Source organism: Sabethes cyaneus, chromosome 1 (genome assembly GCF_943734655.1).
Source record: "Sabethes cyaneus chromosome 1, idSabCyanKW18_F2, whole genome shotgun sequence".
In the NCBI taxonomy this organism is placed as follows: Eukaryota; Metazoa; Arthropoda; class Insecta; order Diptera; family Culicidae; genus Sabethes; species Sabethes cyaneus.
Genome location: NC_071353.1, coordinates 2,150,976 through 2,168,906, shown reverse-complemented (window position 1 = coordinate 2,168,906; position 17,931 = coordinate 2,150,976). Strand labels below are relative to the sequence as shown.

General features: G+C 44.5%; 1 protein-coding gene across 8 annotated transcripts in view; it reads right to left on the bottom strand.

Moving 5' to 3' along the window:
- The window catches only part of LOC128732797 (tensin-1), a 183,790-nt gene that overhangs the window by 2,254 nt on the left and 163,605 nt on the right, over positions 1–17,931 (bottom strand). For 7 of the 8 annotated variants that reach the window (XM_053826188.1, XM_053826182.1, XM_053826184.1 and 4 more), the window contains 7 exons: positions 14,621–14,710; positions 14,329–14,533; positions 13,588–13,908; positions 7,020–7,195; positions 5,585–6,074; positions 5,414–5,522; positions 5,215–5,347 (listed from right to left, as the gene is read on the bottom strand). In XM_053826188.1, the coding sequence (XP_053682163.1) occupies positions 5,215–5,347; positions 5,414–5,522; positions 5,585–6,074; positions 7,020–7,195; positions 13,588–13,908; positions 14,329–14,533; positions 14,621–14,710 (1,524 nt within the window). The remainder of the gene's footprint in view (positions 1–5,214; positions 5,348–5,413; positions 5,523–5,584; positions 6,075–7,019; positions 7,196–13,587; positions 13,909–14,328; positions 14,534–14,620; positions 14,711–17,931) is intronic. The other variant, XM_053826183.1, reaches the window with a different exon arrangement.

Here is a 17,931-nt window from a genome sequence, read left to right as displayed (position 1 = left end):
TCGTTTGCTATGGTAGCAACAAACAATCAAATTTCTCTTACTTTTCCTTATTTCCCCTTTCCCTTACATAGTAGATTTTTCAATCAGAGCAACCTGGGTAAAAGTATATTAGAGAAGAATATAAGAGGAATAACGAGTTGTTTTAAGGGCCAAACAGAATGCTGCGTCAACGCGTCCGTCAGCGTTATTCTGACAGTTTTCCCATGGGTTTACTGTTAAATTAACGCCGATATGTTGACGCAGCATTCCAAATCTATTGACCAGCGACCACCGGGCGGGAGTAGGTTCAGATGTTTTTTCCTGATTTACGCCGATCTGGCTCTGAGGTGCAGTTGCCCATAAGGCGATGCCCCAACCCTCGCATGGTTCTCCCTGTTCCATAGATCGCCATGGGATCATTAAAGCGACTACTTCAAATGGGTTTGGATAGCGGTTTGAAGGGGGACCCTTTAGAATCAAAATGAGTCTTAAACAAATTTACAGCAAGTGCAGATACGGTGGAAAACCCGTTCGCGAGGGGAGGCATCCAGCGTTTTCCACCAAGGGTGGAGAAGGATGCAACCCGAAGTGCTAGTGTGGGTGACAAGGGCAGCGGTACGCCTGCCACGCCAGACACAGCGATGAACGGCCCATCGCTAATCAAGGCGATGGAAAAGAATAGGGAGGAACTACCCAAAGTGGTAGCCGCGTCACAGCAGCTCGATATAATCATCGAGTTCCCGTCAGGTCGCGGCAATTTCTCCAAGGACTTGAAGCAGAGCTTGCTCATGCTTCGGAGAACCTTGTGTGCTGCGACCAAAGTGCATAACGACCTCGTGGCGCGTGCAGGAGAGGTGAAGACCGTGAAGGCGTCGAAGTCAATACAAACGGATGCCAAGCGTCTGAGACAGTCCCCGGCGACGTTCTTATCCTGAAAACCAACGGGTCGAAATACTCGGAGGGTCTGAAGGCCATGAGAGGAGATGCCCTACTCAAGGATCTAGGCGCGGACGTACGGAGCATCCACCGCTCACGCACGCGCGAAATGATCCTTGAGTTGAAGAAGGACGCCACCAACAAGAGTTCCGCATACAAGTCGATAGCGGAAGGAGTGCTCGGGGAGGGAGTGCTCTCACACCAGAAATGACTCTCCAGCTTAAAAACCTGGATGAGATCACCGATGTGTGTGAGGTTGTACAGGCCCTCAAAGAGCAGAGTGGAGTGGTGGTGGCAACCGAGGCGGTTCGCCTGCGTGGTAGCCACCATACGACTTCCGCTGGCGGACGGAAACGAAGCCCTGAAAGCTGCTAGGCTAAAAGTGGGGTGGTCGGTATGCCCACTAAGCGTGCTGAAGCAATCGGAGGATTACTTCCGATGCTTCGAGCACGGGCATAAGGCCTGGAACTGCAAAGGGCCAGATAGGAGCCAATTGTGCAGGAGATGTGACAGTGCTGGCCATAAAGCAAGGGACTGCGCGGAGCCTCCCCAGTACTTGATCTGTACCGGTAAACGGGACGCAAAGCACGTAACGGGAGGTCCAAGGTGTCCGGCTGGTGTGCCGGCGACCAAGCCACGATCATAGTGACACAACTCGACCTGAACCACTGCAGCACGGCTCAGCAGCTGTTACACCAAGCAGTTTCCGAGTCGGCAACGGACATTGCCATCATCTCGGATCCATATCGCGTCCCTGCCGGAAACGGCAACTGGGTCTTGGATGGGTCCGGGACGGCGGCTATATGGACGACAAGCAGGTTCCCGGTTCAAAAGATTGTGCCAACCGCAGACGAAGGCTTTGCGATTGCCAAAGTGGATAGAGTGTTCTACTGCAGCTGTTATGCTCCGCCGAGATGGTCTATCGAGCAGTTTACGCGGATGGTAGACCGAGTATCAGTTGTGCTGACTGGTCTAAGGCCGGTGGTTGTGGCGGGAGACTTGGGCTACGCTTGGGCGGTAGAGTGGGGAAGTCGTCGCACGAACCATAGGGGTCGGATTCTGCTTGAGGCTCTGGCAAAGCTCAACGTAGATTTGGCCAACGTCGGCAAGTACCTTCAGTAGGACCGGTGCGAAGTCTATCATCGACGTGACATTCGGCAGTCCTGGTCTGATAGGAGACTGGAGGGTAGACAATGGCTACACTCACAGTGACCATCAGGCGGTCCGCTACGGTGTCGGTCAGATAACGAGGCGGCAGGTGGCGAGTAGAGCCAACACTCCAACCACCCGTGGATGGAAGACATCATACTTCGACCCCGAAGTATTTGTGGAAGCGATCCGGAGAGAGTGCGGTGATCGCGGTATGCACGATCCGAACGCTGATCATTTGGTTGAGGTATTGTCGCGATCGTGTGACGCTACCATGCCTAGGAAAGGTCGACCTAGGTACGGCAGGTCACCGGCTTACTGGTGGACAAATGTAATTGTGGAGCTCCGCGGAGCGTGCTTTCGTGCGAGGAGAATTATGCAAAGAGCTCGTTTGGACGAAGGCAGGGTTGAATGTCGGGTAGCACTTGTTGCTGCACGCGCAGCGCTTAAGAGTGGGATAAAAGCTAGTAAACGAGCCTGCTTTGAAAGGTTAGTGCCAATGCGAACCCGTGGGGTGATGCCTACAGGGTCGTAATGGCAAGGAACAATGGTCGTAATGGCCCGCAGAGCAATCGCCAGAGATGCTGGAGCGGATCATCGAGCTCTTTCCTCGCCACGAGCCAAGGCCCTGGCCCCAGGCTGCTGAGTCGTCCCACGGCCGACGTTCCAGTATCTCAGACCATAGCGTAGGATGGTCGGCCTCCCAGCCGAACATCCAAAGTAACGTGGGCGACGGCGGTTTGGAGGTTGGGGAGGAAGTGACGGTTACGAACGAGGAGCTCATCGAGATCGCCAAATCCCTAAAGGCGAGCAAAGCACCGGGGCCAGACGGTATCCCGAATATGGCCATTAAAGCGGCTATTCTAGAGGCTCCCGAATTATTCGGGGCAGTAATGAGTAGATGCCTGGAAGATGGCCACTTCCCGGACAGATGGAAGCGACAGAACCTGGTCCTATTGCCGAAGCTGGGAAACCCTCTGGGTGTCCCCTCGTCATATAGGCCGATCCGTCTGCTCGATACTGCCGGCAAGGTACTGGAGAGGGTTATCCTTAACAGACTCGTACAGTACACGGAGGGTACAAACGGTCTGTCAAGGAACCAATTCGGCTTCCGAAAAGGCAAATCTACGGTGGATGCCATCTTGTCTGTCACTAAGACAGCCAAGGTGGCAATTCAGCCCAAGAGGACTGGTATCCGTTATTGCGCAGTTGTCACGCTCGACGTGAGAAATGCGTTTAATAGCGCTAGCTGGGACTCCATAGCCAACTCGCTTCGGAACGTCCAAGCGCCAGTGTCGCTGTACAGAATTCTGGGAAATTATTTCCAGAATCGTGGAACACGGAGGAGGGTCAGAAGTGCGTTCCAATCACCGCAATGGTTCCGCAAGGTTCCATACTGGGCCCGGTGTTGTGGAACGTCATGTATGACGAGGTGTTGAAGCTAAAGTTCCCGGTAGGGGTGGTGATTGTCGGCTTTGCGGACGATATCACCTTGGAAGTCTACGGTGAATCTATCAGAGAGGCTGAGTTGACGGTTGCCCACTCTATAAACATTGTTGAAGATTGGATGCGATCCAGGAAACTGGACCTAGCGCATCATAAAACGGAGGTTATCGTGGTGAACAACCGCAAGTCGGTGCAGCAAGTAAATATCAGCGTCGGGGACTGCACTATTTCGTCAACGCGGTCCTTAAAACTCCTTGGAGTAATGGTCGACGACAATCTCAAGTTCGGGAGCCATGTCGACTATGCCTGCAAGAAGGCTTCCACAGCTATTTCGGCATTGTCTCGTATGATGTCTAATAGCTCTGCGGTATATGGCAGCAAGCTAAGGCTATTAGCCAACATGGTCCAGTCCATACTCAGATATGGCGGGCCGGTGTGGTCATCGGTGTTAGGTACCAAAAGCTATCTAGCCAAGCTGGAAAGCACCTATCGTCTCATGTGCTTAAGAGTGGCGAGTGCGTATCGCACAGTTTCACATGACGCAATCTGCGTCTTAGCGGGTATGATGCCTATTGGTATCATCATCAGCGAAGACGTAGAGTGCTTCAACCAACGTGGAGGTAGAGGCATACGGAGTACCACAAGATCGGTCTCGATGATCACATGGCAGCGGGCATGGTCTAATTCCACAAAAGGCCGGTGGACACATCGACTTATCCCGGAACTATCCGGGTGGGTCAATAAACGCCACGGCGAAGTCAACTTCCACCTGACACAAATTCTGTCAGGGCATGGTTGTTTTAGACAGTATCTGCACAAGTTTGGGCAGGCGGAGTCCCCCGCGTGTCCCGAATGCGTGGACGTTGAGGAAACTGCAGAATATGCTTTCTTCATATGCCCTCGTTTCGCGGGCGTGAGAAGCAACATGATGGCAGTGAGCGGACAGGACACTACTCCGGATAACTTAGACCAAAAGATGTGTTCTAGCTCGGACGGCTGGGACAGATCGTACTTGAGCTACAAAACCGCTGGAAAGCCGATCGACGGCGAATAAACAGCCTAACTACCATAGTCCAGTAGTTATCTAAGAGTGTGCGTTAAGCACAATAGCCCCTCTCTGAAGTAATACCGATAAGGTGGTGCCAGGGGGGATTGAGGCTGGAGACTCGAGTAGGGTTTTAGTGGGCCTGGATCCTCACGCCCCAGTAGGGGGGTCGGGACACCAAACCCCACTCCCTGAGTTGTCTTCTCTGGTGTCCGATAGCAGATTTCCCCACTCGTTAAAAAAAAAGACTTTATGGTTCTAAGGGCATTTGGGTTAGTTGCGGTTTTAAAAAGTCATGCTTGAGACACAAAGTAAGTTTGATAAGCACAGGTGTTGAACCATGATGCGGAAACAGAATTTACACCACAAAAATCGGGTATACACTCAAGTACTTTTTTTTACACGGTTTATTTTTTTGAGTATTAAGAATGGGGTAACTTAGAGACCATTCATTTATTTCTCAATACATTTGGGAGTAGCTCGACATTCCTCACGTAGATTGTAAATAGTTCCTTAGCTGCACCGTTTTCGAGTAATCGAAAAAACAAACCGTGTAAAAAAAGACTTGAGTGTAAATGGAACCAGATCGGACACCCCTTGAAAATCTAGATTAATCTGGAAAAAGAATCTATCCTCAGTCTACCCGTACTCGCACTCACCTGAAAAATAGCTGCCGGGTGTTGTCCGTCAGAGTGATTCCTTGGATCGAAACTTTGAAGTGCACTTGTGTGGGTTTCGGCAGTGGCCGTAGCGACAGTAGTAATCCAACCGCTTTCCTGATGGCTTGGGGTCCTGAAATGTCGAACCCGAATGTAATGAGTACATTTTGTTAAGAATACCAACAAGAATCTAACGTACCTGTCAGTGACTCTGTGTCACAGGTGAACAGATACAGAACATTACAGGCGGCACCTTGCGTTAGAAGTTGCTGTTGGGCTGGTGATTGGAATTCCGTCTGCTGGAGGTCCTGTATTAAAACACAAAAAAGCAAATTAAAATTTCATTACATCGAATGAAAAACGAACTTACCGTGTCCGGTATGATCAAACGGCAGGGAAGCGCAAGAGGCGTGATCGAGTGTTGATAGACCAGTGCCGATAGTGAAGTAAAGACCGGTTCGTTGGAGCAACCCTTCAGACGGACTCCGCGGATTGTTGGTTCCACCAGGAAGTGCCGCACCAGTTCGTCGCTGTTTGGTCCCTTCGGCTGTACACCTGGTGGTGGATGAGCCACCTTTACCACTAGACCGTACGCGTTGGCGAAGGTAGTCGAATCGCGCACCACGAACGTACCGGGTGGCGCATTCCGTAGCATCGCGATCGCTTCCTCCCGGCTGATGGCCGGCTTGTACCAGTACTTGGATGAATCGCGAGCAAACTTGACGAACTGCGGGGCGACCTCCTGTGGTTCGCTGTTGGCGTTCGATGTGATCGAGTTGCGACGTGATGTGTAGCATGAAACCGTTTCATTCTGGTTGATCAGCTCCTGCGAGCGCTGGTTGCCGGAGAAGAGGTCCTTGCTGTGACGAGGGAATAGGGAATTAGTGGAACAAGTCTTCTAGTTAGCGCGAAGACGGCGTGCACTTTCCAACCAAGATGCGGTACGACGTTGATATTTTTGTTAGTAATGTACGGGATTAGTAGCGACGCACTCGCGAAAGGGTTAATTCGGTCAGAACATCACACAAATTACTAAAAATATGCTGTCGGACGATGGATAAAAATCTAACACTTAGGGGTTGCCGCATTCTAACTCACTCATAGTAGAAGGTGCAACTGTTGGGTTTCTTTTCTATCATCGGTGCTACGCACTGAAACAGGTTGGCTTTTATGCGGAGCCTTTCAAAGTGTTTTATTAGGATGTTTTTGCTAAAAAACCAGGCGGGGCGGAAGCGGATGTTAGTAAGCATTTCGTATGTATCAGATCATATATCTATACTGTTTCACTAGTCTTTGTGTGCGGTTATGTTAAGAGAGTGTGATAAGAACGATAGTTCGTTGACATCGATTTTGTCTATTGAGCGGAAAGTTTCTTTTTGCTATGCCATTCAATCAATCGTGCAGAAAAACTACTGAAGGCCAAACATATGAGGGGTGGTAGGTTTTCCCACTAACGGTTCGATCCCCAGGTAGTTCTATGAGCGTGTTATTTTTTGTACAGTTGCAACGAACGACAACGGTGTAAGTGTTTTATTTTATTTTCGAATGATTTATGCTACCGTACTGAACCAAAAATGCTAACCTCACGTCGTACGTTGAGACGGTCGATCGCTGACTTCTCAGAGACCAAGTCGAGTTATATTTTCTACAAAAGTAGTTTGAAAGATGCGCATTTTTCAGACTGTTGTTGACTGGTTTGATTGGTTTTATATTAAACTAGTAATGGCGGGCGCTGGTAGTGTGAGTGATTGATTTGGGTTCGAATGGTGTTAGTGAACTGGGCAGAAAGGGCAGACTGAGCTTACCGTTGTGATGTCGGACTCTTGGGCGGAAGTGCTGGACTAGAGGTGCCATTGTTGAGGCCATACGGTGTGCGTGGAGTGACTGGGAAAGCGGGTGTCTCCGGTCGTGGTGATCCACCGATCGGTGAATGGTCTGGCTCTGTTTCCGAGCGATAGGAGGAGAATGATTCTTCTCTGGCCTGTGGGGATAAGAAAAAAACATATCGTATATAGACGAAGAATCCGATTCTTATTTCTAAAAGCTGTATTCTTTAACGGGTAGTAGAGATTTTCGTTACAGCCTACGTCGTTGTTTCTTCGTTTTGTTTCTTGAATTCGATTCATTAGAGAAATACAGTATCCACGGCATCCACAAGGTACTGTTCAATCTATTGCTGTCAACTTTTTCCCATTTTCGCTAACAAAATATCCGTCAAATCAATAAAGCGGTTGGAGAAAACAAAACGAAGAAACAAGACATCCGCGTGGGGTTGTGGGCAGACTGCGCCACCTCAAAACTTTAGTCCGATTTGAACTTTTTGTCTGCAATGGAACTTATCAAACTATGAGAGGTATATTGCAAAGCGAGAGAAAGGGAGGTGCAATATATTAATTTAGTAACCGGGCGACCATTTCTAGGCTAGCTTTCTAGTAACATCTAGTAAGAACAAGCATGCACATAGGTATTTCGATAATCGTGTTATACACAAGTGAATGAATGAAACTGAATTCCATCGGTTAGACACAAAGAGCGCGATCGCATGTTGTACGAAGAAAGAACTATATATAAATGTGAATGAGAATGAATGCAGAAATGTTACCTGATCGCACCACGAGATAGCGTTACTTCGCTCCGACAGGCTCGGCGAGATGGACGAAATCGTACTATCACTTTCGGACGCTATCCGTCGTACGTGATGGTTACTGATTAGTAAGCTCGTGGGTTCCAGCTGGCTGCCGGCATTCCTTCCATTAGCAGTAGGAAAATAACCATTGCCATTGATGTCGGCATGGATCCGGAACGCATCACCATTGCCCTGATACACCAGGTCATTACCATTGTATAGATTCAGTCGTTGAGCTTCGCTCAAATTGTACTCGGTGAGGTTGGCAATCACGGCCGACAGTTCCATTGCTTGGCTATAGGGCAAACCTGGTTTCCGCTGCTGCAGTTGCTGGTCGATTTTGGCAAGATGCTGCTCGGTAACATCGTTCTCTAGGGCTAGCGATGCGAGCAGCTTATCGAGTGCTAACTGACCACCGTTGTTCGGTGGTGGAGGATCCTCTTCACCTATTCGCAACAACTGAGGTACATGACCGCTCGTTTCGTCCGGTGATAGTTCCATCGGTTCTGGATATGCTCGCCGGTGACCATTCTGCTGGAGATGATGAGTGTGGTGATGGTTCGTGTGAGCATGATTGATGAATCTAGGGTTTTCCTTTTGCTGATGGTAATGATGATGGGTCTGAGTGGTGAGAGTACTATTACTAGTGGCAGTAGTTGAAGGAGCGGATGTATTGGTAGCAGTAATAATGGCGGCTGGATTATAGCTAGTAGTAGTAGTAGTAGTAGTAGCACTAGTAGTGGAAGTAGTAGTAATAGTAGTTACAACACTGCTGGCGGGGACGGCAGCCCGCTGGACGGCTGCCGCACTTTCGGTTATGTCTTTTAACAGGTGGTTTAGTTTGTCGCTAGTTTCGAGATTACTGAGACTGTTTATGTTACTGAAGATTATCTGTTCGGACTCCTAGAAGTAAACAAGAGAGAAAGAAAGAAACGACATGGCGACAACGAAAAATAAAACACAAAAATATGAGCACCAATTTGGGGGAGGGGGGGATGCGAAATGAGTGAGAGCAAACAAGAAAACAGTCACACAAACACAAACGGACGAGGTGATGGGAGGATGAAAATTTGGAAAAATAAAAACGGAAAATGGCTGGTTAAATATATAAGTAGCCTTCATTGGTACCAGTGCTGTTAATATTCATCAGCATAACGTTCAAACTTCTGGATTATCAGTCTACCTTGCATTGAAAATCTGCTTGCTTTGATCAAACGTACATAATAACTATATACAGCAAGCATGAACTTCATGCACGAGAATATAGAATATCAGCGCCCTGTGATATTGTAACAAACTAATATTCACGTTTGAGCAGTGAAAATCAATAAAAAAAAATTATGTTGTTATTTAGCATCTATTGCGTTCAGCTGTTGGACATAAGATTTTTCTTTTCATTTACTGCATTTAAAATTGTTTTTTTCCTGAAGTGAATATCACCTTCTGGGTTTGAAAATCACTTTCTGCTGTTCTATTTTCACAATATATTGAACTTGTATACTATGATGAAAATCACTGTGCAGTTGTACATACGAAACTCAGAGGCATAAAAAACAATGTATGCTAAGAAAAAAGATTTCCTGTTTTGTTTGAAATTCGGTGATAATTAAAGGCCCTGATTGGTACATATTCCGAAACTATGAAATTAATTATTTCAATTCGACTATTTGCTATTCTGACAGATGCGTATTTCGCTTCCAACTTTCAGAATTATTTTAGCGTCTCAGATCATATTTCCCAAACAGATACATGGTGATTCTTGTTATTATTTAGCGGCACTGATTTGAAAATTTACGAACAAAACAAATATTATTTGTCCCTTCTCCTCTTCTAGGCTGGAAATGCATCAGTCGATTTTTGATTTCAATATAAAGGAAGCTGAACCTTGCTATTTATTCAAATATGCATAGAAAATAGAATGATGAATGCTAAATGACGCCAATTTAGTGGACGTAGAATACCCAGAAGCATCAAGGATCGCACTAGAATAAAGAAAGAATACTTTAAAGTAGTGTGAGTTGATTATTAAAAAACTGAAAGTTACGTATCGCACAATTGCCTGGTACAAATTCAACAATGCACTATTGTCCAGAAAGCCAATGGCCAGGTAGAGCAAATTGTTTACTCAGTTTAGTGGTTGATTTTAGACTATTTACGTGTTATCAACAAAATCTTGATTTGGGATGCCGCTTTTTATGGCATGAGCTCTTTTAGGGTGACTCTTAAATTAACCAAGGTCCAGAAATTATCTTCAAAACGAAACAAGATAGAGCGATACTCACTTCAACATTTTTATAGCTAGAAGTATTTTGAGTAATAATGCAGAAGACGGAATCCCTCTATCTCAAATCGTCTCTATATTAGGGCGTTTTTCCTGAATCAAGTTAGAACGACTCTGCTATTTTGCGATTTTTCTCCATAACTTTCTTATTTGGCATTTCTCGCAAAACACTTCTTAAGATGACTTTTGAGGCTCAATAAGACGCAATTTTTGGTGAAAAAAGAAACTGTCTATCTGATTTACTTCTACACTTATATCAAATTTTGTGTTAGAAATATGCCGTTTTCAAATGTTAGTATTTTGGAAGGATGCAAGCAGAATAAAAAACGGTTGATTGCGTTTGAAAGAACGTACTTTTCTGTGCATAATATCAAAAAATTGGAGAGGGGATTTTGGTCTATATACATAGAAGTGCGTGAGTTTGTATGTTCCGCCAAAACTCCAGAACGCCTTGACCGATCTCCACCAAATTTGGCACACATATTCCTGGATATAAGGGAATCAGCACCGGGGGGTTGATAAGAGGGGGGTCGTAACAGGGGGACAGGCCATAACTCCCAAATACCTGGACGCCTCTTCATCAAACTTGGCATACATGTTCCTTGACATAAGGGAATCAGAACTAACCCACATAACTGTAACAATCTATCCGTACAACAGAAAAAATCGAAATACGTAGATTTGTCAAGTGTAATTAATCACCGAATCAAAATGACCCGTATAAAAAGTGTTCGATCATTAGTGTAAAGTGTTGTTGACCAACTCTCTTTGAGTTACAGGGACAATCATTCGAACAGTGTGTAGTTGATCTGAGAACATCATATTTTTCTCATGGTCAGCTTTATATGACATGTTTCAGATTTCAGGATAGGATGCAGTACTAAACTGATAAATAAATAAAAAGCTGTATTCAGAAAAGTACAATAACAACACCATTCATTTCCTATGGGTGGGATGGCCATTGTTAAAAGCAAAAGGTACAAATAGGAAAAATGTCTTTGTTTCTCTTTCTTTATAGGGTTTTATAGATTTTCGTAAAAAAAACAGTTGTGCAAGTGGTCGGGTATTAAAAAAGGGGAAGCTAACGAATGGGGAGGGACGTCCAAAAGACGAACAAGTATTATATTTTTGCATTATAAGCCCTTTGGTTACAGTAGCTGATGTACAAATGGCTGTGAGACAAAGGCGCCTGAGTAAGATCGGGCACTCAGCTAGTCTCAAATAAATCAACTTTGAATATGTGGGGTTTTAAGTATATATAAAAGTTAACGAATTGCGCCATAGCTCCGGAACGCCTTGACTGTTCTTCAGCAAACTTGGCGTACATGTTTCTTAACATAAGTGAATGTCAAAAGGGGGGTGGTCACTAAAAAGGAGGGAGGAGGTCCAAATAAGTAAAAGTGACTGGGTTATCTTGCATTAAGTTGTGTGAGTCGTCCAAATCTAAAAGAGAATGTATAAACTCAACCTCATGTTTGTTTACTTAACCTTAATAATGAAGTTATTCATTAAAAACGGTAGTCTTTGCAATAAACGAAGGGAATGTTAAACAAAGTAATGAAATCAAATGTGTTTCATAGTATCATAGAGTGGAATAATGTGGACATGATGGGGAAAAAGTAGAAAATTAGATGAAGCAGTCATTGAAGCAACACTTACAAGGTTTATAATTTATTTCTTTTTACCAAGCTAAGGGATCCGCGCGTTACAGCAGTTTAGTGTGCCACCATTGCTGGAATTGCGTCATTTTTAGACACAAATTGTGTCTCGTTCACGTGTTGTAGTCAACTACCAAATGAGAAGTTTAAATAGTTGTCTACCCGCGACAGTATCAGAAGCCATCATCCTTTTGTCTTCCAGCCACTTGTTTCTATCTTGTTTTCGATAAGGTTTGAAATTCTTAGGCGAGCGAGTGTGAGAAGCATAGCATCCAAAGCTTACTCCATTGACACAAGCTTACGACAAACAACTGCTGGTACTGTGTGCATACATTCTGCTACCTACACACTCACGAGTGTACAACCTCATAGCAACTTTCTGCACAGCCCGTCCGCGAAACCATAGCTCATAAATTGTCAACAGGTCGTGAGCACGTGCGGCACACTAGGATGTATTTTCGAAGATTTTGCTTTACTTCTTTTCTTATTCATTTTATTCTCTCGCTTACACACGCGGATAAGAGTGCGGGCCACTGTGATCGATTATAGGTATCGACTGCGGGGTCGCCATGACGAGCGTGAGCGACGACCGTGGCTGATAACTAAACACACACTGGCAAAAACATGTCGCAGTGCATGGGAACATCAGAAAAGGAATCCGAAAGAAGTGCTCATGCATGTGTGTTCGTTAGAACGAAATCGCTCGTGACAGAAAATTGGATCACACGAAGGCGGGCTTTACAACACTATCTTTCAGTTTGTAAGTCTCATCATTCATGATGAGAGAATTGAGGATTTTCCAGGTATTTGCGCAAAATAAATTCGTGACGTTGTTGTTCGGCTGACGCCATTTTTTCCAATTTTCGTAAAACTGATCGCGATAAAAATAGAGTGTAAACAATACACTTTAAACTACTTCTACTCACATTTTCAAGAGAAAATACCCAATGGGTAATTTTCTACAGCGTTTCTTCCGTGGTGCAATTTGATGTGGGACACCCTTTACTTAAAATACTTCAAGCTATAAAATTGCTGAAGTGAGTATCGCTCTATCTTGCTTCTTTTTGAAGATAATGTCTGGATCTTGGTTAATTTAAGGGTTACCCTAAAATAGCTCATGTCAAAAATAGCGGCATCCTAAATCAAGATTTGGTTGCTAACACGTAAATAGTTTGAAATTAACCACTACTGAGTAAACAATTTATTCCACCTAAATTGGCTTTCTGGGCCATAGTGCAATATCACACAAATGTAACACAAGTTTCTGTATAGCTCGAGAACAAATCAAGCAAATGGAACCAATTTTGGCATATGACTCCTCCCTCTCTAGAATATAATCGAACGCACAAGTTTAGTTGCAAACGTAGCAACGCTCGCCCCGGGTTCAGCTAGGTAGTACATAAGAATTTAATTATTTTTTTTTTCAAATAGATGAACAACCAGTTTGTTGGCAATTATAAGAAAAGAATAAAATAAAATTAAAGACAAGAAAGTGTACCAACAAAAGCCACTTAGCAGCTTCAAATTACACACGCACACGCTAAATTAGAGTGCAGCAAACAAGGCAGATAAATCAGAGCAAACGAGGAAAAAACAAAGTAAAAAAAAAAACAAGTTAAACAAGCACACACAGAGCAAAAAAAACACTGGAAGGATCAGTCCACCGATCGCGCATTAGTGGGGGGGGGGCGCCCACATGGCGCTCAAATCCGATACTCTCTTCTAACGGTCAGTCAGTTAGTGTCCCGTGCCGCGAGACACAACCGACGGGGTTGGGTTGAGTAAAATGTTGCAAAACAAGAACCTACCAATCTCACTTGTCCGTGCTTCGGTGTCGAGTGTTCGTGGTCGGCCAACGAGAGCAGCCCGTTCTGGACCTGGTGCTGGCTGGCCGGGCTGCTGCCATTCTGCTGCTGCTGTTGTTGACCATTGGTGATGAGGCTGTTACTACTAGTGACACTATTACTACTATTAACAGTGTACTGTTGCTGTTGATGGTGATCCAAGGAGGGTGAAGGGGATGGAGCCGTAAACTGTTGATGTTGTTGTTGTTGTTGCTGCTGTTGTTGGTGCTGAATTTGTGCAACATGACCGTGCGGGGAGGCATTCAAAACGGACAACGGTGCAGACTACGGGACGAAATGATGATGGTGTGGGTTGCGTGCGAATGAGGCGTGCAGCGATTTTCATAAAATATACAAAAATAAGAGAAAAAAATGCGCAAACAAATGGACGGATGGAACCGCAAAATATGAGAACGATTCGTTTGGTTTTATACTAAGCTATTGAGAGTGGGTTTCGGTGGGATCGATAGAGAAACTGTTTTCAAAGAAAAGCTATGCAACATTTTCTTCATCGATCCTACACGAACAACTGTTGTAGAATGCAAATATTTTTAGCTGTACAATTTTGTTCTCAGAACGATAGTTTTTGTGCCGAAAAGTGTAAACTAATTAATCAGCAGGTCAGGCAAGTGCAAACAGTTGCTAAACTACTAAATGTTTATAATGCATTCAGCATCCCAGATCCCTATAGTGTTTTGTACTTACACCGATTGATTGCATTTTGGCGTTTTCGTGGGCCCGCTTGACGGCAACGAAGGGCCGCTCGCTGGAGTGCGTCCGTGTCGTGGTCAACGTGTGATAGCTGCGTTCGTTGCGCACCGGCGACAGCGTCTGGCTGCGTCGGTGTGTGGTTTGGCTGTTGTACAGCGTATCGGCGGCGGTGGGGAATGCAGGACTGCCATAACTATAACTGCGATGGAACGAAGTGGCGGAAAACGGGAAAATTGCAGTTTGGATGCTTTTTTCACCTCAACAAACGGATCCGGACGGAACTTACCTAAAGCTATTTGAATGTTCACGTTTCTGCTGCTCCTTTCTGGCACGTAGTTTTTGCTGCTGAAGCTGAAGCCAAGTCTGGCCGGAGATTCTAGAAAAAAACAGAGGAAATTCCGTAAATAAATGTAATTTATAGTTCGAAAGTTTTTGCTTGTTGGTCACAAACAACGAATCAGGCTACTAGATTGCGCAACGACACACCTGAGGATTTGCTTTAGGTTTTCTTTTTCTCTCGAACCGTCAACGAAGGCAATATTTAACTAGAATGGATTGGATTATAAAAAATTAATGACAGTAATCCGCGTCGCCCTCGCATTTTCGCGCTGTTGTTGATATGCGTGTCCGCTCGAAAGAATTTATTAAAACTCAGGCATACAAACGTACGCATGATTGAAATTTATTTCCTCAGCTAATCAGCTAAACAGACTCAACCGAACGATATATGAGCGGCGATACTGCGGCAAAAATATGTCGCATCGGCGTCAGAAGTCCCTGCAAGTTTTCACGCATTCATTGAATTTATTTCTTCTAATACCTAACAAAAATGTAAACAAAACTGCGACCCGTCACCGTCGCTTGTTTGGCCATTAATATCTAAACTCGGCCAGCGACAGACGATTAACACTGTTGAGTTGACCAAAACAAAAGTCGTTCCGTCATATGTGTTTCTATTTCGGGAGTACGCGTTATTTTCAACTGAAGTCGCTCCGAAACACCTTCTTACGTAAGATGAACGACAATCGAATTGGCGAACAGTAGTGGCCGCTCCCGGTTAGAACCAACAGGAAAGGTCAGTAGGATGTTAGCGTAAACATTTTTTTTATCAGCAAAGTTCGAGTTCGAGCTGCTGCTCTTGACTTTAGACGAGACGGTGTAGATTTCTTTGTCTGCTATTTAGGAGGCAATTAGCTAGTCAAAAACACATGTTTTCATCCCACACTCACTGATCATGGCGGTTCGACAAAGTTGGTTGATTGAACACATTTTGGACAGGGAAGATACATATCGAAATCCACGGTGCGTTTGTCGCAATGATGTGTAATACATATTATTAACTTTGCAACTTCATTAGTCGAATTTGGTGGAGGCGCATTGTATTGTGTTTACAGTTTTTTACAGCACGGGATACCGAAACCGAATTTGAACTAATGGAGTTAAATCAAATTCTCAAATATCATTTGTAGAAACAAAAAACGGAAGCAAGTGAACTGATAGACAAGCCTATAATAGGGTTAATGCCACGTTATGCCACTATTACGGAAAACACCTTCAACAATCGTCCGGTAGCAGCTAGCAGCCAGCTGGCTGCGGCATAAGTTTCCGATCCGCACAAACAGCAATTATTTACCTGATGGCAACTGCATCGATGAACGTAACGAAAACGTATCGATAACTGGTGGCTATTTAAATAATTAAAAGCAAATAATAGCTAATAACAGACGTATATATTTCCCATCGTCATCGTCGGCCTATTACACAGGCGTGCTGAGCGAGTAGGAGGGAAACTTGCCATACAGCGACGACGTCTTGTGATTATCTCTGCAGGCTCCATCGACCGGTCGACGATGGAATGGTGCGTACTTCTTTTGCCTTGCTAAAACATGCTAAGGACGGACTCCCACCGAAATCTCCCGAGCGCACTCGATCGGTCTGCTTTGGGAAGGAAATCCAAAGTCACCGTAGCCGCGGTCCGTGACTACGCTAGAAGAAACGATTTATTTTCATATTAAACTCTATTATGATTATTACAATTTGCCTTAAATAGAGTGCGATCGCGTTACTTGTCAGCAACAGCAACAGGCGCTGGAGTCGCCGATGCGACGCACAGTTCCTCGTTTCAGGTTGATGAATTTATACGAGCACCCATATTCGTTGCCATCGGGGGGCGCCTTGCATCTTGAGACATTTGATCGATGGAATGGCCTCTGCTATACATTGTGCCATATTTGGTGGATTTTAAATTGGATTAAACGACGGAGAAAATGGACCAGCCAGCCGTCGAGTCAAGATGCAAACAGTGAAATCACAACCCCCTTAGTTTGGACCGACGCCAAGGACCGTTCGGATGAAGCGCATGGACCGAGGAGATGCTACCATTTCCTGAAAACCTTCAACAGCCGTCGTCACTGTCGCCACTCTAGGCCTATGCGGACGAGACGTGTATAGAATAGGAAAAAATAAAACGCAAATTTACGTGTTTGAACGTATCTCAATGGGGAAAATTTCTAACTCGATGCACTATTTACCACCGGAACTGACCGAGGTCAGTGGCCAAATCGCACCAGCTGCTGCGGTACGAACGGTGGCGGGTGTTTTTGTCGCAGATGGTCGGTCCATGCTTAGTAACGCGCGTCACGTCACGATGCGACACTTACTGCGGTTGTTGTTATTGCTCGTACCGAATCGGAGGGACTGGTACGTATGTATGTATTTTATACGCAATAAATTGCCAGTTTTGTCTGTTTGTATGCCTCTTGGTGGCAGTGCTAGGCCCATATTGTGTGGGAATTGGGCAGATATGTGAGAATATGGCAACTGTCTATGATTAGGCTCAATTTTCTGTCGACACTTTTGGACAATAATCAGTACAACTTCTACTTAACCGATTTTACTGATTTGGATACGAAATGAAAAGTATTCGAATAAGCTTTTCAGGAAGCATACAGCACTGAAGTAACTTCGGCGAAGTTCAAAGTTTTTATGATCGCAAAAATATTGAAAATATATAATTCTTTTTTCATGTTTCTATAGAATGTAGACTAGAGAGACCCTCGTTTTTATATTTATTTTGGAAAGCTGAGAATTTTTTTCAGAACGTATTAAAAATTCAAAACAGGAAAATTTTATTTTTTGTGAATTAAAAAATAAGTTGCGAAGATACATGCCACAGCGGTCCAAAAGGTGTCTTTTGCTTTCATTTTATCATTTATGGTCTTCAGCATTTTTGTTCGTATGAATATCCCCCTCAATCTGAAACTGTCGAAAGTCGAAACTGTCGAAATTACTTTTTTGTGTTATGAAATATAGACATAGTTTCTTTGACAAAGTTGTAAATATTGTAAAAACAAGCAACTTTGCTGAAGAAATAAAATTTCTATCTTCATCGAGTGCTGAACTAGAGGGCATATTCTTTAAAATTTCTTCAAAAATTAGTTTTTCATTCTTAGCTTAGTTGCATTTTACAAGAAAACTTTGTTCTAGGCAATTGTTGAAGCACTCAAAATACAAATTTTTGCAGAAGATTGCAAATCTCTTCGACCTTTCCTTACAAAGTTATCGCTTTTGGCTCGTAAAGTTAGGAAAAAATAAAGC